The 25,422-nt window shown below is 39.5% G+C and overlaps 1 protein-coding gene across 1 annotated transcript in view; it reads right to left on the reverse strand.

Annotated features, from left to right (window-relative positions):
- The window catches only part of mmp19 (matrix metallopeptidase 19), a 269,832-nt gene that overhangs the window by 88,225 nt on the left and 156,185 nt on the right, over positions 1-25,422 (reverse strand). Inside the window, exons 2-4 of the mRNA XM_052111502.1 lie at positions 13,192-13,283; positions 12,877-13,010; positions 11,706-11,915 (exon numbers count right to left, since the gene is read on the reverse strand). Of these exons, the coding sequence (XP_051967462.1) occupies positions 11,706-11,915; positions 12,877-13,010; positions 13,192-13,283 (436 nt within the window). The remainder of the gene's footprint in view (positions 1-11,705; positions 11,916-12,876; positions 13,011-13,191; positions 13,284-25,422) is intronic.

Below are 25,422 nucleotides of genomic sequence, written 5' to 3' on the forward strand. Positions count from 1 at the left end.
AGATTCATCAGGTAGGAGGAAATCTATTATAATTTACGGTATTATTATTATTATTATTAGATTCCTCCGGTACAAGGAAATCTATTGTTTTTGACAGTATTATTATTATTATTATAATTAGATTCCTCCGGTAGGAGGGAATCTATTGTAATTGACAGTATTATTAGATTCATCAGGTAGGAGGAAATCTATTATAATTTACGGTATTATTATTATTAGATTCCTCCGGTACAAGGAAATCTATTGTTTTTGACAGTATAATTAGATTCCTCCAATAGGAGGAAATCTGTTGTTATTGACAGTATTATTATTATTATTATTATTATTAGATTCCTCCAATAGGAGGAAATCTATTGTTATTGACAGTATTATTATTAGATTCGTCCAGTAGGAAGAAATCTATTGTTATTGACAGTATTATTATTATTATTATTATTAGATTCCTCCGGTAGGAGGAAATCAATTTTTTTGACAGTATTGTTATTATTATTATTATTATTTTTATTAGATTCCTCTGTTAGGAGGGAATCTATTGTTATTGACAGTATTATTATTATTATTAGATTCCTCTTGTAGGAGAGAATCTGTTGTTATTGACAGTATTATTATTATTATTATTATTATTAGATTCCTCCGGTAGGAGGGAATCTATTGTTATTGACAGTATTATTATTAGATTCTTCCGGTAGGAAGAAATCTATTGTTATTGACAGAATTATTATTATTATTAGATTTCTCCGGTAGGAGGAAATCTATTGTTATTGACAGTATTATTATTATTATTATTATTATTAGACTCCTCCTTCAGGAGGAAATCTATTGTTATTGACAGTATTATTAGATTCCTCCAATAGGAGGAAATCTATTGTTTTTGCCAGTATTATTATTATTATTAGATTCCTCTGGTAGGTGGAAATCTATTGTTATTGACAGTTTTATTATTATTATTATTATTATTATTATTATATTCCTCCCGTATGAGGAAATCTATTGTAATTGACAGTATTATTACTTTTATTATTATTAGATTCCTCCGGTAGGAGGGAATCTATTGTAATTGAAAGTATTATTGTTATTATTAGATTCCTCCGGTAGGAGGAAATCTATGGTTATTGACAGTTTTATTATTATTATTATTATTATTATTATTATTATTATTATTATTAGATTCCTCTGGTAAGAGAGAATCAATTGTAATTGAAAGTATTATTAGATTCCACCGGTAGGAGGAAATCTATTGTAATTGATGGTATTAATATTATTATTATTAGATTCCTCCAGTAGGAGGAAATCTATTGTTATTGACAGTATTATTATTATTATTATAATTATTATTAGATTCCTCCTGTAGAAGGAAATACATTGTTTTGACAGTATTATTACATTCCTCCAATAGGAGGAAATCTATTGTTATTGACAGTATTATTATTATTATTAGATTCCTCCGTTAGGAGGAAATCTATTGTTATTGACAGTTATTATTATTATTATTATAATTAGATTCCTCTGGTAGGAGGATTGACAGTATTATTAGATTCCTCAGGTAGGAGGAAATCTATTATAATTTACGGTATTATTATTATTATTATTAGATTCCTCCGGTACAAGGAAATCTATAGTTTTTGACAGTATAATTAGATTTCTCCAATAGGAGGAAATCTGTTGTTATTGACAGTATTATTATTATTATTATTATTAGATTCCTCCAATAGGAGGAAATCTATTGTTATTGACAGTATTATTATTATCATTATTAGATTCCTCCGGTAGGAGGAAATCTATTGTTATTGACAGTATTATTATTAGATTCGTCCGGTAGGAAGACATCTATTGTTATTGACAGTGTTATTATTAGTATTATTATTATTAGATTCCTCCGGTAGGAGGAAATCTATTGTCATTGACAGTATTATTATTATTATTAGATTCCTCTGGTAGGTGGAAATCTATTGTTATTGACAGTGTTATTATTATTATTATTATTAGATTCCTCCCGTAGGAGGAAATCTATTGTAATTGACAGTATTATTACTTTTATTATTATTAGATTCCTCCGGTAGGAGGGAATCTATTGTAATTGAAAGTATTATTGTTATTATTAGATTCCTCTGGTAAGAGAGAATCAATTGTAATTGAAAGTATTATTACATTCCACCGGTAGGAGGAAATCTATTGTAATTGATGGTATTAATATTATTATTATTAGATTCCTCCATTAAGAGGGAATCTATTGTTATTGACAGTATTATAATTACTACTATTATTAGATTCCTCCAGTAGGAGGGAATCTATTGTAATTGACAGTATTATTAGATTCATCAGGTAGGAGGAAATCTATTATAATTTACGGTATTATTATTATTATTATTAGATTCCTCCGGTACAAGGAAATCTATTGTTTTTGACAGTATAATTAGATTCCTCCAATAGGAGGAAATCTGTTGTTATTGACAGTATTATTATTATTATTATTATTAGATTCCTCCAATAGGAGGAAATCTATTGTTATTGACAGTATTATTATTATTATTATTATTAGATTCCTCCGGTAGGAGGAAATCTATTGTAATTGACAGTGTTATTATTATTAATATTAGATTCCTCCGGTTGGAGGGAATCTATTGTTATTGACAGTATTATTATTATTATTATTATTAGATTCCTCCTGTAGGATGGAATCTATTGCTATTGACAGTATTATTATTAGATTCGTCCGGTAGGAAGAAATCTATTTTTATTGACAGTGTTATTATTATTATTAGATTCCTCCGGTAGGAGGAAATATATTGTTATTGACAGTATTATTATTATTATTATTATTATTATTATTTTTATTAGATTCCTCCGGAATCTAATAATAGATATTCTCAGCACCCAAGCCCTAGGACGCTCTTTTGCCTCCCAACGCATTATTACCTGCTTCCCCCCACCGCAAAACCCCGCCCGGTACGTCAAATACGATCGTCCCGTTAGTGCCCCTCGCACGGATGTGGCTCTCACTTCCCAATCCGTCGCGCTGGTTGGCCAGGACCATCCGACTCGGCTACGCGATTCAGTTCGCCCGGCTCCCGCCTCGTTTCAGCGGTATTCGCTCCACTCATGTGCGCGGCCAACAAGCCAATGCCTTACAATCAGAGATCTCCACCCTGCTCCTCAAAGATGCGATAGAGCCCGTCCTTCCAGCCGAGATGAAGAAGGGTTTCTACAGCCCTTATTTCATCTTACCCAAGGAAAGCAGCAGGTTGCGACCAATCTTGGACCTGCGAGTTCTCAACCGGGCTTTGCACAAACTCCCATTCAAAATGCTCACACAGAAACAGATTCTCACCTACGTTAAACAGCTAGATTGGTTCGCAGTGGTAGATCTGAAGGACGCATTCTTCCATGTCTCCATTCTGCCATGACACCGACCCTTTTTACGGTTCGCGTTCGACGGCCAGGCGTATCAGTACAATGTCCTCCCCTTTGGCCTGTCCCAGTCCCCTCACTTCTTCACAAAGGTCGCAGAGGCTGCTCTTGTCCCCTTAAGGGAAGTGGGCATCTGCGCATCCGCATACTCAACTACCCTGGCTCACCAACGAGCGCGCTCAGTCAGTGTTCAGGTGCCTCGCTCGCTTCGAGCCCGGCACAGTGGTTCCTCTAAAACAATTCCTCCTGGGGCATATGGCATCCTCAGCCGCGGTTATGCCGCTCAGGTTGATGCATATGAGACCGCCGCTACTGTACAGGCTAAAGACTCGAGTCCCGAGATGGGCATGGCGCCATGGCACACACTGTGTGGCAATCACCCCTTCCTGCTGTCAGACTTTTCAGCCCTTGGACAGACCTCCTGCAGCAGGTGTCCAGACATGTCGTGGAAACCACAGACGCCTCTCGACAGGGTTGGGGTGTGCAACGTGCGCGCTGCCGCTTGCCCCTGGAATGGACCCTGGCAGTGTTGGCACATCAGTTGCCGGCTTTAATTCATGCCCTACGGAATTTCTCCCACTAATCCATGGCAAGCACATCTTGATCCATTCTGACAGCACCACGATGGTAGCGTACATAAATTGCCAGGGCGGCGTGCGCTCTCGTCATATGTCACAACTCGCCCAACATCTCCTCCTTTGGAATATGCCGCAACTCAGGTCGCAACTCACATCCCTGGCAACTGCAAAACGATGGCGGACATGCTCCACCCCCAGTTGGTCCAGCTCATATGGGACCGATTTGGCAAGGCACAGATAGATCTCTTTGCCTCCCTAGACAACTCCCACTGCCCGCTCTGGTACTCCCTGAGGGAGGGGCGTGAGATCAAAGAACCAGGTGCGGGTGGGCCAGTAGGGGGCCACCAGGATGGCCTTTTCCTCGTCCTCCCTGTCCCTCTTGGGACAGACGCGCTGGCACACAGCTGGGCCCGGGGGCTGGGCAAGTACGCATTTCCCCCAGTGAGCCTTCTTGCATTGGTGCTGTGCAAGATCAGGGAGGACGAGGAACAGGCCATCCTGGTGGCCCCTTACTGGCCCACCCGCACCTGGTTCTTTGATCTCACGCCCCTCCCTGGAAAATTCCCCTGAGGAAGGACCTTCTTTCTCAGGGACGGGAACCCTCTGGCATCTGCAACCAGACCTCTGGAACCTCCATGTCTGGCCCCTGGACGGGATGTGGAAGATCTAGTGTGTCTACCGCCTGCTGTTGTAGACACAATCAACCAAGCCAGAGCTCCCTCCACCAGGCAGCTCTACACCCTAAAGTGGCACTTGTTCGTGAATTGGTGTTCTTCCCGAGCCAAAGACACGCAGAGATGCGCAGTTCGGTCAGTGCTTCTATTCCTGCAGGAGAGGCTGGAGGGGAGGCTGTCCCCCTCCACCTTGAAGGTGTATGTAGCTGCTATCGCAAGTCCCTTGGTAAGCACGACTCTCAGTGGTCCTCTCGGGTCTTCAGAGACCCCCCTTCGAGCTGCTTGATTCAGTCGAGCTCAAGGCCCTCTCCTTGAAGACGACCCTCCTGATCGCATTAGCCTCCATCAAGAGGGTTGGAGACCTGTAAACGACACCTGCCTGGAGTTCGGTCCGGCGCTTTCTTATGTTATCCTGAGACCATGACCGGAATACGTCCCCTTTCAGGGACCAGGTCGTGAACCTGCAAGCGCTGCCTCGGAGGAGGCAAACCCAGCCCTTTTGTTGCTGTGTCCGGTGCGTGCTTTGCATCACTATTTGGACTGCACACGGAGCTTTAGATGTTCTGAGCAGCTCTTTGTCTGCTTTGGCGGACGTTGGAAAGGGAACGGCGTCTCCAAACAGAGGTTAGCCCACTGGGTCGTTGATGCTATTGCCTTAGCCTATCACACTCTACTAGAAGTGTGGCATCCTCGTGGGCACTGAGACATGGCACCTCCCCAGCATCTGCAGAGCAGCGGGCTGGGCAACACCCAATACCTTTGCCAGGTTTTACAATCTGAGGGTTGAGTCAGTCTCGTCCCGTGTTTTGTCAGGTCGGAGCCGGTAGAAATCGTAACGCGGCACAACCGACCGGCTTGCACCTTGCACCCTTCACCAAGTTGATCCAGTGCGCCTTATGTCCCAGGTCAGCCACTGAGCATCGCTGCCTGGATGCTTCTCCTCCCTAGCCCTCTGGCCTGTGAATTACATTTACATTTATGCATTTGGCAGATGCTTTTATCTAAAGCGACTTACAGTGCACTTATTACATAGACAATCCCCCCCGGGGCAACCCGGAGTTAAGTGTCTTGCTCAAGGACACAGTGGTGGTGGCTGTGGGATAGAACCAGCAACCTTCTGATTAACAGTTATGTTCTTTAGCCTACTACGCCACCACCACTCCAATTCAGTGGAGCAATTCGTGGCCAGATCAACAACGAGTCTCAATGCTCTGTACTGGAGTCGGGCTCAACGGGCATAGTTCCCTCTTCAGGCTAACTCCCCGTGATGTATTTTCCGCGGTTCGGTCCCGGTGTGGACAGAACAGCTACCTTGCCTCTGGCCTTGCCTACAGCAAGCACGCCAGCGCTGACGAGTTCTGAAGACGCCCCCTTAGGCCTCTTCCTCAGTCTCTAAATCCGCCCCCTGCCAGGTGCGCAGAGCAGGGTAAGGGCTTCGAGTCTTCTCTCAGCACCCTAGCCTCAGGACATCCTAAAATATCCCAACATGCTATCTCCTGCTCCCCCCCAGGGAAAGACCCAGCCGCTTTACATCCTATGTGAGAAACATGGTGAGAGAGAAGGCCGTGGCTGCTGGGCTTGCTCTCATGTTAGGCATGTAACACCTTTTTCCCCCCTCTGGGGTGTGGGAAACCTAAGATTTGTATGCAAAAAAAAAAAGAGTTGGGGTTAGGGAGGGCTACATGCAGCCGACACAGACACCTCTAGCATGCAATAGCTTGCTGTGCACCTGTTTTGACAGTCATGTAATACGGTCAGTGCGTGGCGCTATTTTATGGACCCCTTGTGTCACTTCATTCGACACAACGTCGAGTGAGTGACAGAAGGGGAATGTCATGGTTACCGTCGTAACCTCCATTCCCCGAGGGAGGGAACGAGATGTTGTGTTCCTCCTGCCACAGCACTAGACCTAGCACTCTAAATGGCGATGCTTCATTTTCGGCTCCTCATTGCAAAATCTAACTGGAATTCGCTGCCCTGCTTCCCTTTATACCTCTATGTCCGGGGCGCGGCATGCAAATTCTGTCTTCCAACTTGACATTGGCCTTTTCTCAGGTTCAGAGGTACGATTCGGCATCCAAGGAAGACCCCTTGTGTCACTTCATTCGACACAATGTCTCGTTCCCTCCCTCGGGGGAAACGGAGTTTATGACAGTAACCATGATGATTTCACCACAATTGTTTAATAAATATGCAACAAAAATTAATCCTTTGTTAAACCAGTCTATCTTGAAAATAGTCTTGTTTTTGAGTAATATATGTTGATTGTTCCAAATTATACATAAGTGTGAAGACAAATTGTGCTTGTAGAGTAATTTCCACACATCCAAGGCTTGCTTATGGAAGTTGGCCAGTTTAAAGGGGGTTTGGTACATTTAAAATTACAAGAAAGTAGAAACTTAAGTCCACCACATCTAGTAAAGATTAAGTTGGGGATCAAAACCATGCACTATTATTCCCATCGAGACAATGTTTGATCCAATTAATTTTTAAGTTACTGTTACTAGTACTATAGTCTAGCGCATCCAACCCTCCCTCTGAGAAACTTCTAATAATTGTTTTCCTTTTAACATACTCTGTCTTATTTCTCCAGATAAATTTGTATAAAATAGCATCAATCTACACACACATCTTAGAATCTACAGTGGGACAATGCAGGATATATCAGTCTTGAAATCCCTTTAGCCTTAGAAACCAATATTTATTTGACATTTTTTGTAAAAAAATTATTTGACTCTTTCAGAGGCCGATTCGCTAATCAAATTTCCTAAGTATCTAAATGCCTGTTTGACCTCTATTCCGGATATAAATCGTCTAATTGATGCACTGCCATAATCTCACTTTTAGACTTGTTCACCAATAGATCTGAGGAATCAGAGAACCAGCCTCCAGAATAATGGAGACTTGGTTTTTGTTCTTTAAATATAAACAGGTTTCATCTGCAAGTTGAGTAATAATTAAATTGTGATCTATCTAATATGTGTAATGTATAGTGTAGAGATTTAATGTTTCAGCTACTAATAAAAATAAAAAGGGGGATACAGGGAAACCTTGTCTAATACCACTTCAAAGAATAAAGTTGTGTTCTACCGTATAAAACACCTTATAAAAATCTATAAATAAAATAAGAGCCTCATCATTTACTAGTTCTGGATAATCTAATAGGTCTAACACCAATCGAATATTATTTGAAATGTGTCTTCCTCTCACTACTTGATTTTAATCTATTGGCATATAAAGATGCTAATAATTTGCAATCTAAATCAAGTAGTGTAATAGGGCTCCAATTATCTAAATGCAAAATATCTTTATTAGGTTTTGGAATCAATGTAATTAGGCCCTGCTTCATTAACTCTGAAAGCTCACCATTTTCCGTACATTCCTTAAACATATCTTAAATAAACTCTGATATCTTCCCAAACAATTGAGTTCTATAAAACTCAAAGGGAAAACCATCAGGCCCTGGGCTTTTATTAAAAGGAGTAGTTTTTTAGTTCTTTCAGTGACATTTCCTTTTTCGCAAAGGCTTTTGCTATTTATACATATAGAGGGAATAAAGGGTTGTATCTTGCTAAAGAAATGATCACTAATATCAGGGTTAAAAGAAGACATATAATATAATCATTGATAGAAATCTGGAACATACTTTGTGATTCTATTCTTGTCTGAAATGAGAGTATTATCAATTTACAGGGAGGAATTTTTTTCTGTTCACCTCTTTTTTTCTAATTTAAAGAAGTATGCAGTTTTTTTCCCCTGATTCTAACCATTTGGCACTGGATCTGATCCCCTTTAGCCTTTTCCGTGCAAAGAGAGTTAATTTTTTCTCTTAACAACTATAATTTTTCTTTGTCTACTGCACTAGAAGTCAGACATGCAATATGATTAATTTCTTTTAATAATGTTATATATTGTGATTCCTTTAATTTTGAAAGATTTTTGCTAAATTGTATAGACAATTTATGATGCTCGTATTTAAACAAGTCCCAATATAAAGTCTGAGAGATATTAGTATTTGTTTTAAAAGTTTCAATTATGCTTTTTATGCCCAAACAGTAATTATGGTTTTGTGACAGCGAAGTATTTGATTTCCAATACCTTGGCTTCCTTAGGGAACCATGAGTAAATTCAGAAATTTCCAGATCAATACTATCATGGTCAGTTAATGGTGCATGAGAAATATTACAGGATTTAGCAAAAGAGACTTTTGGAAGAGGAAATGTCCATTTGAATTCATCTGTAAATATCTACCAAAGAGAGATTAGAGTAAATATCACAAATTATTTTATTAATAGTTTTAGCCCCACTTTTAGGTGGAAAACCATCCAAACATAAATCAGCTTTAAAGCTGCTATTTTGGAAGTTAAATCCATAAAGAAGTGAATATTAAGATTGGATCTATTAAAGTAATAGATGTTGGACAAAATAAACAGGTTTTCCCCCAACTGGATAACAGTGATTAACCATTTATCCTCATTAGATTAATTTGACTCAAGTACAGTAATGCTAACGTGGTGGTTAAATAAAACCATAATCCCCGCAGAATAATTAGAACCATGACAATAAAGAACTTTGCCTCCCCATTGATTCGACCAGAAAGTTTAATCTTTAGAGCTTGAGTGCGTTTCTTGCAAAAAATAGACATCTTTACGTTTCGACTTAAAAAATAAAAATAAAGCTTTGCGTTTAGTTAATTCCCATAACATTATGTGAAAAACTTGTCAGTTTCATTGACATGGAAAGAACAGACAATAACAAGAACATATGAACATATTAAGCCTACATTTTTAGGCAAACTAAAACTTCGATCTATATGATTTAATCTCATGAGGATGGAAAACCCCACGCTATGGAGCTATATGTCATTGAGTTACTTAAATGCTGTCTACTGTGATCTATTTCCCATCGATGATGGCAGTTGAACCATGAAACCCTGCACGTTTACCTTCAAGTCTGGCTTGACTTACAAGTTGCCATAACTTGTTTCGAGCATCCCTTGCATGCTGTGTCAAGTCCTCTGTTATCCTAATGTTCTTTTGCTTGAGAATTTCTGAGTGCTTTACATTAGTCCAGATGTGGTCACGGTGCATATGGGAGATGAACTGTACCATAACTTGACGAGGTTGAGCAAACCCTTTCTTTCCAAGCCTATGGGTGACGTCAATTGAGGTTTGGGGAACATCAGCGAGGCCAGGTGAAACACGAGCCAATATTTCCATAATTTTTACATATTCACCCTCCACTTCTGGGATACCAGCAATCCGTAGATTCCAACGTCTCTTTGTATGTCTCCAGTTCATCCAACCTTTCCCAGAGTTGCTTGTTTTTAGTCTTTAAGGAGACAATTTGATCCTTCATCTTGTTAGAATTGATGATGGCACAGTCATCAATTCTAACAAATTTGGTCAGAGACCAAATCAATTTTAACTCTGTGTTCATCAATATGGCCAGAGTTACAGGACATGGATATTTTGATCACCAATAACTTCTCCAAAAATGTGTCCTGTTTTTTCTCCAACCTCTCAATTGCCTCCAAGAGAACTGCATTTAATGGCTCGTGACTTGATGTTGCATTTTCGAGTGAGGACACTTGGTCGGAGTCTCTGGGCATGTCACTAAATCTTTAGTTGTATCCTCTTCACAAGAAGTCTTTGCATAGTCATATGCAGGTTTTACTACTATAACATCTTCCATTTGCTTTGAAAAGTGCAGGGTAAGGGTCTTGATGAGACAGTTTTGTTTTAAGTGAGAGAAGATAACTCTGTCACTTTCCGCTAAGCTATTAGCACGCTAATTGTAAAATAAATTGTCAAATAAAAAGACATCCTCAAGACAAATCACTTAAAATGCAAGGGATCTTCCCATTCTAAAATAAGGAACATTAAAAAATATGTATAATCACATGAGGATAAATTTGGAGGAACTTTTTGGTTGAACGAGACTCAAAGATCGAAGTCAGTAAAATAATCCGATCTTCCCATCACTACACTGTAACCGTCAACCTATGTTGTTTTTGTTTTCAAAATAAAAAAAACTGTTGCTGTTTTATGACAGTGATGTCGAATGCTCATTGGCTCTCAAGTTTCTCATGACAGTTTGCGACATGTTGTATTCCGAGATGTATAGAGTATGTTTGAATAACATATGACTGCGCCGTTATAGAGTGAGAAGATTTACAGCAATTAATAATTTAAATACTACTCTCCACCTCACACAAAGCTATTGTATGCCTTCAGGGAGCCAATCACCCTTTGGACTACTTTTGCATTGAATTTTCCAATTTTTTGGAATAAATTATTGTGATTAAATTGATCTGCCTTTTACGTGTTATATATGCTTAATAAATGTATATGGTAAGTTTTAGGAGTAGGTGTGGGATAAGCGGCTCTAAAATATATATCAATTAATGTAAAGTAGCAATTATTTTTGCTACAATATATTAATCTACTTGTTACATGTTTTTATATTGTTGAAATGTGGTCATGTTTAGAGGTTGGGTAGGGTAAAGGGATCTAAAATATCTATAAAACAGTCAAAATTTACAAATATATTTATAATTGATTCTTGTATTCAAATATAGTTGTAATGGATATGTCAATATTTTACGTTTCTAAAGCTGTAAATACATAAAAAAAAATTTATGTATGTCCATACTGTACATTTTAGTGTCTATCCAAACTTACAAACTTGTATGTTTAAATGTTACAATATTAACATACAAATAGCTATGTATATTAATGAGATCAGGCTGCTACTTCATAATCAATGGTCAAACTATGAGTGTTGCCACCTTGTGGACCAATTAATTAGTGCAAACATTCCAGGTACATACACAGACTTTGCATACAGAGTATATATATACACAGTTAGAAAAATGGGCTGCAGTGGGTACAATACTCACGCACCCTGCTAATTATGAAATTGACAACACTCGCCATGTCCTTGCACTTCTTTTGCCTTGTTACAAAAGCCTTATCACAAAAAGCAAAACAACAACTGTGTGAGAATTTCAGAATTTCACATTAACTTGGTGAGAATCACTTACCAGGGCCATCAAACGGTGAGGGACAGCCATCTCTCTTGTGAAATGAGATCCTAATATCAGCATGCCCATAATCAACCTCTTTAAAGTTGAGTGGAGTGACATCACTCCAGTACTTAAATGCAAAGCGTATGGCTATCTGTGTCGCAGTTTTCCCCATATCTGGCGTATAGTTGGTAATGCGGTATGTTAAGTTTTCCTTATGCCAAAAACCTGCAAAAAAGAAAGAAACAATAAAAATGCCAATGTAGCTATTTTCTCTAAATGAACATCAGCAAAACATGACTTGGTAATGTCAACATCTAATCAAATTGTCATATCCTCAATCTTCAGGTGTGGATTGACTTAATAGAAATATATTGCTATGCTGTGGGTTTGTTTTTGACTAACGTCACCATGTTTAAATGACTTTATCAGCTGAGAGGTACTAAAAGCTGACTTTAGTTTTTTCTGTGCTGATTTTGAGGGGAAATCTGTGGAAGGTACTTACACAATGAATAAAAAAATGTATTAATGGAGCTAAGAGTACTTAATTTTAATTCGTAGTTGAAAGCATCATCAAATTAGCCAAAATATTTAATAACCAAAAATGCAAGTTGTGGGGGATTTGCAGAACTTTTGTGAATGACAGATCTTGCAATTTTGCGAAAGTCTGCAGAGCTTTCTACAGAGTTCTGCTCCCGCAGATTCCATCTGGGCTTGCTAATAAGATAAAGAAGGAAATATACAACATGTGGAAGCTAATGAAAGACAAAAATAATTTATTTATTTAATAAAATAATTTAAAATGAATCACTTTCCTGTAAGTTATATGGCAACAGGAGTAAATGCAGCAAATTATACTCTGTAGAATGTTTTGCCAAATTTTGCTAATTTTTTATGTTGTTTCTAAGAGCTTATACATTTACATTTATTCATTTGGCAGACGCTTTTATCCAAAGCAACTTATAGTGCCCTTATTACAGGGACAATGCCCCCGCAGCAACCTGGAGTTAAGTCCTGTGCTTAAGGACACAATGGTGGTGACAGTGGGGATCAAACCGACAACCTTCTGCTTACCAGTTCAGTGATTTAGCCCACTACACCACCACCACTCCAAACTACAAATCTTATACAAAGATGTCAGGCTATATTTGAAAAGATTTTCAATAAATAAGATTGCCTGATCACCCACCACCAAACCGCCGGTATTTGAAAGACTTTTGGTTGAATGGGTCCTCAACACCACACCGCGGCTGCCTCATTTTCACAAGTGTAGCCCTGTCAAGTTTTCCAGTGACTGAAAGCCCTGACACCCTCTGAAAGAGACTTTTACAAAAGCAACAGTTAACAGTAGATGCTATAGAGATTATAATGAAATCTAATGGATTGTGCACCTCTACAATTATGTCAGGACATATACATACTTACTTTAGAAACTGCAGAGCAACTGAGCTTTGGTTATTGATAAATACTTAAGGATACATGCAAATTGTGAAAATGATTTTACCTGAGAGCCTCAGTCACAGCCGACTCACTGGAATCAGTGTGAGCTTCTGGGTTCAGTGGGGTATCAAGATATCCAAACCGCCTCAGGTAGGTCTATGAGGGATATACATGCACTCTCTTCAATTACTCCTAATAATATTGATGATTAAAACATGAAAATACATGCACTTTAAATGTTAAATAGGACATTTTATTTTAAAAAGACATAACATATAAACTCTGCTATGTTATGATAGATTGTGAAGACGAGGTTATTGTGAAGACAAGGTTTGGTAATTGGGCACCAGGGCTAGTTGTATCGGGATCTATGGATATCTCAGGAAAAAATTTAAGTAATGCTTTTCAATGCTTGTTTTCTCTGGCAGTGGTTTTGTATGTTGGCTTCAAATACTTAGTTAAGAAACCCCTCTTAAATAAGAGTAATTTATTCTTCAAAATATATTTCCAATATCTTATTTTTATAACAGCTCTTGGGTACACCAGAATCCACTCAGGCATACTGTACATTAAGGCAGTGGTTCTCAAACGTGTGGGTTGTGACCCAAAAATGGGTTGGAGATCTGTTCTGATTAGCAAAAAGCAGAGGAAACCAACAAAAACCATAGTGCATATATAGTAAGATGCTTCTCAACTTTTTAAATAGAGTAGATAACAATTTCCATATCTTTTGTTGTTCACAGTAAGGATGTCCAATTAAACTCTTTTGTAGATAGTAGAAGTTACAGTAGCCAAATTATGCAGATGGCAATGTAAACATCTAGCATTACATGCACTCATTCTCAAAAAGCATGAGCAAAACTATGCACAGTAAAACAAAATATTACCCAGACTACATTAAATACAGGTTCAATTGCAACAAGGATAAACATGGTTTGTGCTACCACATTGTGTATCATGCAGTGAATTCCCATCTATTAAGAGCATACAACTATAAATATTCAATACATATTTAGAAACCAAAACACTAACTAATTTTTCAAATGTCTGTGTTTTATTGTATGTAGGCACTGTTTGTCTTGTTTTATCATTTATGTTAGTGATGAACTGCCAGGGGACTGTGAAAATGGATGAAAATTAGCCTTTGGCTAAATCTGGTACAATGCATAAAATGGAAACATTTATGTTAAAAATTGTACATGGTCCCTTTTCAAATAAAGAAAAAATAATAATTATATTTTCTCTTGTATAATAAACCATTTTGGTTTCATTTGGCACTTGATGTCCAATGTAAAATCCAGGTCTTGAAGCAGCGTTAAGACTGAAAGATAAACTGAATATCTGGTTGTTTTTATTCTTGTCACATTTTAATTAGGGTAAATTGACATTTATTTTTCAAGTTTCATAAAATTTCATAAAAGTTTTGCTGGCCAAAACAATGACTATGCAGATATCTCCGGCAGATATCTCTCCGCTCCTGACAGCCATAGGCGCTGCCTTGTGTGTCTGGATCACGATCACACCAAGGCAGCATTTGTGGATGGTTCAGGTACTCATTGCGAGAACCTAACCATGGCATCGTTGCGGTTGCGGCTTTCCTTTCTTAAAGGAAATTCCTCTCCTTCCACGCCCCTCCTTCTTCTCACAGGATTGAGGTCGATCCGCCTCAATCGGTACCGCCGGGTAAATCCCCACGAACCACCTGCCCCCCAGCATGCTCGATTGCTTCCATCCGGGCTCGACATGGGACCGGCTCACCTCAAGGCCAGTCTGATGTCTCCGTTGGAGCCATGGAGCAGGATGATGACGTCACCACTGCAAAGGAGAGTGTCGTGGTGTCTGACGCGGAGAACTCAGCTGGGATACCACCTTTGGGCTTCCCCGCCCAATCTGAGGCTGACGCTCAGATGACCGATTTACTTGCCTGGGCCGCCATGAGCATGGGGCTGGACTGGAACCCTCCATCCTCCCCTCAACCCTCATGGCTAGATGATTGGTTCCTCAGGTCAGGGCACCAATGGAAGCCACGGCCCCAGTTTCTTTCTTCATGGAGGTGCATGACGAGCTAATGAGGTCATGGAGGAACCTTTTACTGCCCGGAATCGACCTCGTTCACTCTCACTACCCTCGAAGGCGGGGTGGTCCACGGGTATGCAGCAGTCCCCCAGGTGGACAAAGCGGTTACAGTGCACCTGTGCCCGCAAAGCGCGACCACTTGGCGGGATCATCCCACTCTCCCCTCCAAGGCCTGTAGGATGACGACATCGCTGACAGCGAAAGCCTACAAGGCCGCCGGACAGGCTGCCTCCGCCATGGCCCTCTTGCAAGTCCGCCAGGCCGAGGCACTAAAAGATCTGCACATGGGTAGTCCTTATCCTGATGTGCTGCAGGAACTGCGCTTAGCTTCCGACCTCGCCCTCTGGGCCATGAAGGTCACAGTGTGGGCACTCGGACAGGCGATGGCCACCCTTGTGGTCCAGGACCATCACCTTTGGCTGAACTTTGTTGAGATGCGGGAAACTGACAAAGCCCTCTTTCTCAACGCCCCCATCTCCCAGCTTGGCCTATTCGGCGACACCATTGAAGATTTCGCCCAGCACTTTTCAGCAGTGAAGAAGCAGACGGAGGCCATCCAACATTTCCTACCTCGGCACTGGTCTACATCCAGCCGAGCCCCATCTGCCCACCAAGGGCACTCCCCTGCGGCAGCAAGAAACCAGCAGGTAGCTCCGCCACAACCAGGGCCCAGCTCTCAGCACTGGTGTAGAGCCACCTGCAGGAAGTGGACGCCCTCTGTCTCACAAACCTCTTCCAGGACCCGGTAGGCTCCCAAGCGTTCCTGAGACAGACCATCCAGGGTACGATATGTTCGCTCAGGAGCTGGTCTGTACAGAGTTCACAACCACGGACGCCTTACCAGGGCCTCCTTCTCAGTCACTAACCCGCCTCCTACCGGGTACGTGGAGCAAGGTAAGTGCTTTGAGTCTCTTCTCAGCACACATGCCTCAGGTCACAACTTTGCCTCCCGACACAACACTACCTGATTCCCACAGCTGCGAAGCCCCACCGGGTATATAAAAAATGGTCATCCCTTTAGTGCCCCTCGTGCAGAGCTTGGAAGTGTGGCTTACGCTTTCCAACCTGTCATGTTTCGATTTTGCCCTGACACCGACCCTTTCTACGATTCACATTCAAGGGCTGAGCATACCAGTACAAAGTCCTCCCTTTCGGCCTGTCCCTGTCCCCTGAATTATATTTAAAAATTTTACCAGCAGGTCTGAAGCATAGTTCAGCATTAGAGAACATCAGTGCAGGCATCCCCCTGCTCAGTAAGTGTTTGTAATGCAGCATTACTTACATGGTTTGTTGGATTTGTTTAAAATGTTCTTATGTGTTATTTTTTGTTTTTAGTTTTTGTTTATCCATAAGATTTATCAAACCTTGTAAACAAGATCATCATGTCTGGAAATGAAAATCACATGGAGAGGGCTAGCTGCCATGGTGTTGCAACAAAGCCAATAAGACTCAAACGTAATGCGGCTACAGTCGCCTAGGTGCATGCTCTGGTTGATGGTGGTGTGAGAGATCTTGATTTCATACCAAAGACACCAGAATGGATACGGTCAAGACGTTTGCTCTGAGCATCAGCTGGTGTATGTGTGTGTGTGTTTGTTTGTGTGTGTGAAGTTAACTAGATGCTAAAATTTGTGAACAAACGTTGATGTTGGCTTGATTTCTGTTCAAATCAGATGCATATAAAGTAGTACAGTACGATTACATTTATTTGAATGCAATAGTGAGAGAGCAATTGTGTGTGAATTAGCCCTACCTGTCAGTGCCATGTTTTCTACTAATAGTGATGCTAAGGATTTAGTCACCTCAAACCTAGAAATTGTCTGAAATCTTTAGTCACAGAAGAAAAAAAAATTATAATAATAAGTCTTAAATAGTATAACAATATGAATGACTTCTCAAAGTCTACATAAATAAATTTGTTTAAAAAATTAATTGATCTTTTCCTAATTCATACATCCTCCTTTTTTTCACAGAGTTGGATGTGGATGACCATGCAGTACCCGATATAAATGATGTTTGGTGCTGGGGTGATGGACTGATAGAATCATGGGATGCATTTTCCCCGGTACCTAAAGAAACACAAAGGATGATCAATCCAACAAACTTGTCTGTGGGAGATTCCAACCCTGAGGCTCTGCCTTCAAATCAGGAGGTTTACAGATGGGGATCACATCCCATTATAGACAATCAACACATAATCCATCTGATACAGGGTGGTTTCAAGACCATTGAGGGATGTTTTAACGCCATTGAGGGACATGTTAATGCCATTGAGAGGCATTTTAACATAGTTAAGGAGCGCTTGGATGCCTTTGAGAAGCAGGATGATTATAAGCAGTCTGTGACGGCCACACTACAACAACAAGGGATCTAGATTAAACAAGTGACAGCAAGGAACACCACCTGCAACTCAAACCAGCAAAGACCGAACTCCTAATCTTTCCAGCCAACCCTGCTGTTGAACACAACATCAACGTGCAGCTGGGTTCAACTACAGTAACGCCTTCCAAAACAGTCAGAAATCTAGGGGTAACCATCGATAACAAGCTTAATTTCACAGACCACATCTCAAAGACTGCAAGATCATGTAGATTTACACTCTACAATATCAGGAAAATAAGACCATTCCTCTCTGAACATTCCACACAACTGCTTGTTCAGTCTCTTGTCATAACTAGACTGGACTACTGTAACTTGCTCATTGCAGGCCTTCCTGCATGTGCAATTAGACCTCTGCAAATGATCCAGAATGCAGCAGCACATCTGGTCTTTAATAAACCAAAGAGAGCGCATGTTACACCACTTTTTGTCTCTCTCCACTGGCTGTCGGTTGAAGTACATATTAAATTCAAGGCTCTGATGCTGGCATACAAAACAGTCACTGGGTCTGCTCCAGCATACCTAAAATATGGTAATGTACATGAAAATTCAATAATCATGATAGGTCTTAGGGCAATCCCACTGATCTGCTCTTCCAAATACATTTTCTTCAATGGTATTTGTCTACAATTTGAAATATGTAGCACTTGATGAATTAGTTGTTTGAAGCTGATTTGCAATAAGTTATGTGCTGTATCTGTTCTTTTGCATCACATATGATTCAAGGAGGAGAGAGGATGAGTTAGTCGAGGATAGTACTACAGTGGAAGATTTAGGAACTGTAGAAACAGGACACTACAGGCCAACAGGAACCCACAAACCAAGAATGGCCCACATTCACCCTTAGGGGGCGCTACAGACAACGCCTAAATGTCCTATTTTCAAAGTGATGGTATTTCCACCCCATTTGTCAAATTCTTCTGAATCTTGGTGTACATGCCTCATTTCTCATGGGGAACAAATAGCCTCAATGACCCATGTCACCATGATAGATTTTCCTGTACAGTGAAAATTTGGAAAAAACCTACAAAGAACTTCTTATCCTAAACAGTAGCTCCAATTGAAATTTGGTACCCATGTGTATAACTGATGTCTTTCAATATGTCTGAAACAAAATGGCTGAATGGGGCGTATTTATGTAAATGTACACATTGCCTCAATATATATGTGTCAATAAATCAAATGTCATTTTGACTGATGGTTTTTTTAAACCTAACATTCTTCAAGATGATATCACTCTGAAGTATTATGCAAAGAATGGCCCACATTTGCATTTAGGGGGCGCTACATGCCACTCCCAAATGTCCCATTTTTGGGTCAAATTTTGTACATTGATACTACAGGCCAATGGTAACCCCTAAACCAATAATGGCCAGCATTTGCCCTTCGGGGGCGCTACAGGCCATACCGAAAAGAGCCATTTTCTGGCCAAAACATTTCTAAATTGGCACATTGATACTACATGCCAACGGGTACCTCCACACCAAGATTACCCCACATTCGCCAATAGAGGGCACTACAGGCCACGCCCCAAAAGTCACATTTTCAAAATGATGCCATTTCCATCCGATTTGTCCAATTCTTCTGAAACCTGATGTATATTCCTAATTTCTCATTGGGAACAAAAAAGCCTCAAGGATCCATACGGTCCGGTATGATGGATTTTCCTGTACACTGAATTTTTTTTGTTTAGGATTCAGACAGAAAGACATGTTTTTTGGATTCCTCCATTGGGAGGGTTTAACCCCAACCCTCTACTGATCAATTTTAAATGTTTTGCCATTTTGAGGAGGAATCGCACTGGTGCTTGCAGCTATATTTATTATTATAACTATGATTGTTCCATATCTATCTATCACTCAGCTAGTTTCATCTATATCTTTCTTTTTCTCTCTCTCCACAACATCACCAGAAATATGTAATTAATAACAATGATTACTATTAATTGACATTAAATTAATCTATTCCTTAAACTTATCACAGTACCTGTAGACACTACTATATCTATACATCTATAATTGTGTTTGTTTGTTTTTTGTGTGTGTGCATATATATATATATATATATATATATATATATATATATATATATATATATATTAGGGATGCAATGAAATTTCGGCCGCCGAAAATTTTCGGCCGAAAATGGCACTTTCGGTTTTCGGCCGAAAGAGAAAAAAGTCCGAAAATATATACCTCCTCGCCCCGCCCCTCAGTGCTCTGATTTCACTCTGGATCGATCTAGCCCTTATCACGGCACTACCAAACAAAGGTCGATCATGTCAGTGGTGTGGAAATTCTTAAAAGTTTCTGATAAGGACATCACATTTGCGATCTGCAGTGTTTGTGCAGCAGAAATTTCAAGATATATATATACAGAGTACAGCAAGAGATTCTACAGGAAAGCGCCCCGATCCACAGCAGTGCCACAACTAGTGCTGCTACACCACAACTTGAGACGTACCTAGCTGAACTACGCCAGAAGCTACAATCCCCTTGACTACGGTCGCACAAACAAAGACCGCGTTCCTTTGCTTGCCCGGATTGCGCACAGGTATTTATCTACCCAAGCACCAGCACAGAGAGTGAGAAACTGTTCTGTGCAGAATCTCATGTTCTTGATGAGCTTTCTGACAGGAGAGACTGTCAGAAAGTTTAGCAACTTTTGTTCTTGAAGAGAAACCGTCACTTGTAGTTAAAATAGAAAGCGGTCCAATTTGATGTGTATAGCAATTACATTACACTTGTTCTTCACTTGAGGATACATCAGTCGTTTACAGTTGAGGTTGGATTTAGTTCAATTACTGCTGTTTTGCACTGTTGTTTTGCACAATAATGTTCACTTAAAGTGTACATACGTTTACATAAACAGAATAGAGCACTGATCTATGTATATAATTATACATTATAGTTATATATAGATCAGTGGAATAGAGGCCCTCTGCCATTCTGTGTTCTGCCTTTTTGTTTCAATTAAAATTACTGTTGCATATTTAAACTTTTTCAAAGATGCTAGCTAAGTTCATTACTTGACTGTTGTTTTGCATATAATAGTTTTCTAAAACTTTTTTTTGTTAATAAAATCTGTAAAATTAGATTTTTACAGAACTGAATGAAGAATAATATTTAATAATGTTTTAATATATTTTTTGTCCAATATTGGTGTTACTTTCAATAAAAGTGTGATTTATTTTATTGGTTTGTAGTTTTTCAATTCAGATTCATTAAATTCATGAAATTAATGAAAAAGTATAATATTAATACAATTATACACAAAAAAAATTCTTAAATAGGTAAAAAAAAAAAAAAAAAGTGCATCCTGGATTTTCGGTTTCGGCCCAGAATTTTAATTTCGGTGCATCCCTAATATATATATATGTGTGTGTGTGTGTGTGTGTATCATTGGTCTCTTACGTGTATCAGCTGCTATATCTTGTTGATTAATGTTTTGTTCAAACAAAATCCGAATATTAAGCATAAGACATAAATATTTCACCTGTCTGAACACATTGAACACACTTCAAAACATTTTCATTGCAATGAGATTGTTTAGTTTTTTCACAAAAGCTGACACCTTTTTGTCATTTTTAATAAAATAATTGGTATACAGTTTCAACACAAAAGCATAATCATACCCTTTGCCATGTAGTAGAGAAAGAACACACAATGCAGACCACAAGTCTCTGATGAAAATCTTGGCTTGCACTGATGAATGCTTTACCACACTAGAATTGCAGTTTAGAATGTTTTTGAATATCGGTGGAAAATGGGGGTAAACTGGTTTATAACCAATCTGTTGAAAAAGCACCCCACATCATCCTCATTTATGTAGATATCTAACCAGTGTTCACCTGGGAGTATTAAAGGATGTGTGTTGATTATAACCGTTGATGGTAATTTTCTTAAAGGGTCTTTTGGTAGATAGTCACACGGGAGCACACCGAGAAAATGGATGTTGCATGAGATCTTATCCATGTTAATCGTAAGCAGGACAGTGTCCATTTTTACATATTAATAGTAATCAACCAGGATCTGTCAGCAATTTGACACTTTTTTTTGATGATGATGAATCTGGCATTTTGTTGACCAAAACAAAGAATGCAAGGAAACACAAAGACATGCAAGTACATCTCTACACTTTGCTCAAAGTGCTGGGGTATTAGTTAAATACTTTGAGTAATCCGATAGCAAATCGATGTAGACTCAAATAAGGATAAATGTTTCCTAAGGCGTCATCAACAGACTCCATAAAGTTCATTTTCACTGTATTGATCATTTATTTCACATTCTGTCACTCTTCTCACCAACCTGTCTCATGTATATATGTGTCAGATTAGATTTATGTTTAGAATAGCAATAAAGTTTGTCTGTATTCAGAGATGATTTGACTGTGGTATATTTTGATAAATAATTTCATCCCTGCTTCTAAAAGATTTAGCTTCAAAGCTGTACCTAAATTGTGATATTATTTTCAATAAGCCATGAGAATAATATTAATAATTCCCTTATTAAGGCTAATTCCTTACAGTAGAAATTGTGAGTAGATACAACAAGAAGTTGTATTATGATTTTAATGGTCGAGAATTTTAGTCAGACAAATGATCTAGTTATATGTAATTTATCTAATTTATAATGGTTGTCAAATGCGACTAATTCCATTATATATTTCAGTACATAATAATGTAGAATAAGGACAGTTTCATTTAGTTCATAGCTCACATATTTCAAGACCCTAAATTCCCTTACATATATTGGTGTGAGAAGACGAGCACTTTAACGGTTCCCTTCTAAATTTAGCATACCAAATACCCTACATATAATGGTTTTGGAATACGGGCAAGAATCTATATGAGTCATTTGTCATTTTATACACAGTCATTCTTTCCACTGAACCAGAAAAGTAACAAAGAAACTAAAAAGTTCCGCATCTGTGATGTATATGTTATGCACAAGTTTATTGCCATGAGAAAGAACAAACTTGTATTTCCCTCCGTTACAAATTAGGCTGAACGCTGCCTTCAGCACTCATGAAAAGAGCACAGAAATAAATACCACAACCGAGGGGTTGTGCCGTACTGGCCCAACCAGACTTTGTTCTCGGATTTGATGCTCCTGGCAATAGCACCTCGCTGGTGCATTCTCCTAAGGTGGGAACTTCGCACTCAGGGGCAGGGCATGCTTCAGCACCTGTGGCCAGACCTCTGGAATCTCCACGTCTGGCTCCTGTATGGGCCTAGGGGTCTTCCGGCAGCGGTAGTAAATACGAACATTCGTGCCAGAGCCCCCTCTACGAGGCGGCTGTATGCCTTGAAGTAGCGTTGCTTCATGAACTGGTGTTCTTCCCGTGGGGAAGACCCACAGAGATCATCAGGTCTTTGCTGGCTTTCCTTCAGGAAGGGCTGGAGAAACAGCTGTCTCACTCAACCCTGAAAGTGTACTTGGCTGCCATAACAGCATACCACGATACACTGGACGGGGGACCTCAAGGGCACGAGGAGGTTGAATCCTCCTAGGCGTGCCTGATTCCCTCTTGGGATCTCTCTGTGGTCCTACCTGCCCTACAGAGAGCCCCCTTTGAGCCCCTAGAGCAGGCTGAGCTCAGCCCTTTGTCTCTGAAGATGGCTCTCCTGGTGGTGATCACTTCCATCATGAGGGTGGGGGACCTGCAGGAATGCATACAGGCGAATGCCTGGAGTTTAGGCTGGCACACTCTCAACCAATGATACAATACATTAAAGATGCATATGAAGCAGCTACCGATGCGATCCGATTTACCCCTATTACGATGCAGTGTGATCCGATTTCGATCCGATTCAACTCAATGTGATTCAATGCAATACGATGCAATGGAAAAAAAATATACGAGGTCCGAGGACAAGGGCGAGGTGTGGGAGGCAGATATCTATGCACTCACATCGTGACACGCTTTAAGTGTGTTGTTAAATTAGTTGTACTGCCTGTGTATTATATAGCTGCATGATATATTTTACAAATTGCATGGGTTTTATCAAATTTTTCATCTATCTTATAAAACCAAAAGTGTTTCCAAACAATGGATTTTTAATTATTTGGTGGAAGTTGCAGCTCTACCTCTGCCATGTTAATCTATATTCTATGTGACTCTTAGGACACGCCTCGGTCTCCGTAGTGTTCAGATACGTCATATTCACGTAGCAGCAGTGGTGATGAGAGAATGCGCTTGAGAAACAGTTTAGAGAGGAGAAATCAATCTACATATAAAATATTGGTAACACGTTTTTGGTCACTTTATAAATAATACAAGTATAGCACATATATTAATAATTATATATAAATAAATAGTTTTTTACTGATGCAAATGTTAGAAACAATGCATCGCGATACAAATGCCAATTTGTATCCAATGCACACTTTTTTAAATCAATGCATTGCATCGTTTACTTTTATGCGATGCACCGGTGCGAATCTGTGAATTTTACCATCCCTACTAGACAGTGCTTGGCGGGAAATTGCTCAACAACAAATTAGGAAAGGTTCCGCCATAGCCTCCTTGGGTAAATGCCTCCTCCCCCCTTAACAGGACTAGGGAGATGCCTTACCTAACTCGCTGGAAGGTCACGACGTGACATATTAGATCACCCATTCAGTTGCTTTTCACTCTGTATGTAGAAACACATGAATAAGGTTAATTATTAGGTTGGCTTGAGAAAGCCAACTTACTGAAATCCTATTTAAACTTATTATTATTATTATTATTATTATTATTATTATTATTATTAGGTTGGCTTGAGAAAGCCAACTTACTGAAATCCTATTTAAACTTATTAGGTTGGCTTGAGAAAGCCAACATACTGAAATCCAATTTAAACTTAATATTATTAGGTTGGCTTGAGAAAGCCAACATACTGAAATCCTATTTAAACTTATTAGGTTGGCTTGAGAAAGCCAACATACTGAAATCCTATTTAAACTTATTATTAGGTTGGCTTGAGAAAGCCAACATACTGAAATCCTATTTAAACTTATTATTATTATAATTAGTGGTGCTTGCCAAAGGCAAGGCATCACTATTGTTCTCTTGCATACTTATTATTAGTGGTGCTTGCAAAGCAACACTGTTGTAATCTCACATACTTATTATTATTATTATTAGTGGTGCTTGCAAAGCAACACTATTGTAATCTCACATACTTATTATTAGGTTGGCTTGAGAAAGCCAACTTACTGAAATTCTATTTAAATCATGCTAACACATGCTAGCATCGTCAGGCGAAGTGCTAAAACATGCTAAAAACGTGCTAACATCATGCTAACACATGCTAGCATTGCCTAGCAAAATGCTAAAACAGGCTAAAAATTTGTTAGCAACATGCTAACACATGCTAGTATCACCTAGCGAAGTGCTAAAACATGCTAAAAACGTGCTAACATCATGTTAACACAAACATAACACCTACATGCAACCATCATGAATAACACATGTCAGCAACGTTTTATGACCATAATTTGAGTTCTTTTCAAGAAGTTATAACATGCTTTTGACGAGTTTTGCCACTACAAGAACCACTCACATTTTCTTCAGGAAATGTACATTCTAGTTCTTATTAGTGATGCTTGCCAAAGGCAAAGCATCACTATTGTTCTCTTGCATACTTATTCTTCTGCTGCTTCTTATTATTATTATTCCATACAAAGTTTGGTGCGCTACTCCTCCCCTTTTGTCACAGACCCCTGAGTGAGGTGTCAAATCGTGCGGCTCATTGAGGAGAGGTGTGCTATATCTTTTCTAAGCGATTGGGTTTACGATGTTCGCACAGCGGACGAAAAAGCGGCCAAAAAAGTCTAGCATCGCCTAGCGAAGT

The sequence above is a fragment of the Xyrauchen texanus genome, chromosome 39 (genome assembly GCF_025860055.1).
Source record: "Xyrauchen texanus isolate HMW12.3.18 chromosome 39, RBS_HiC_50CHRs, whole genome shotgun sequence".
Lineage (NCBI taxonomy): Eukaryota > Metazoa > Chordata > Actinopteri > Cypriniformes > Catostomidae > Xyrauchen > Xyrauchen texanus.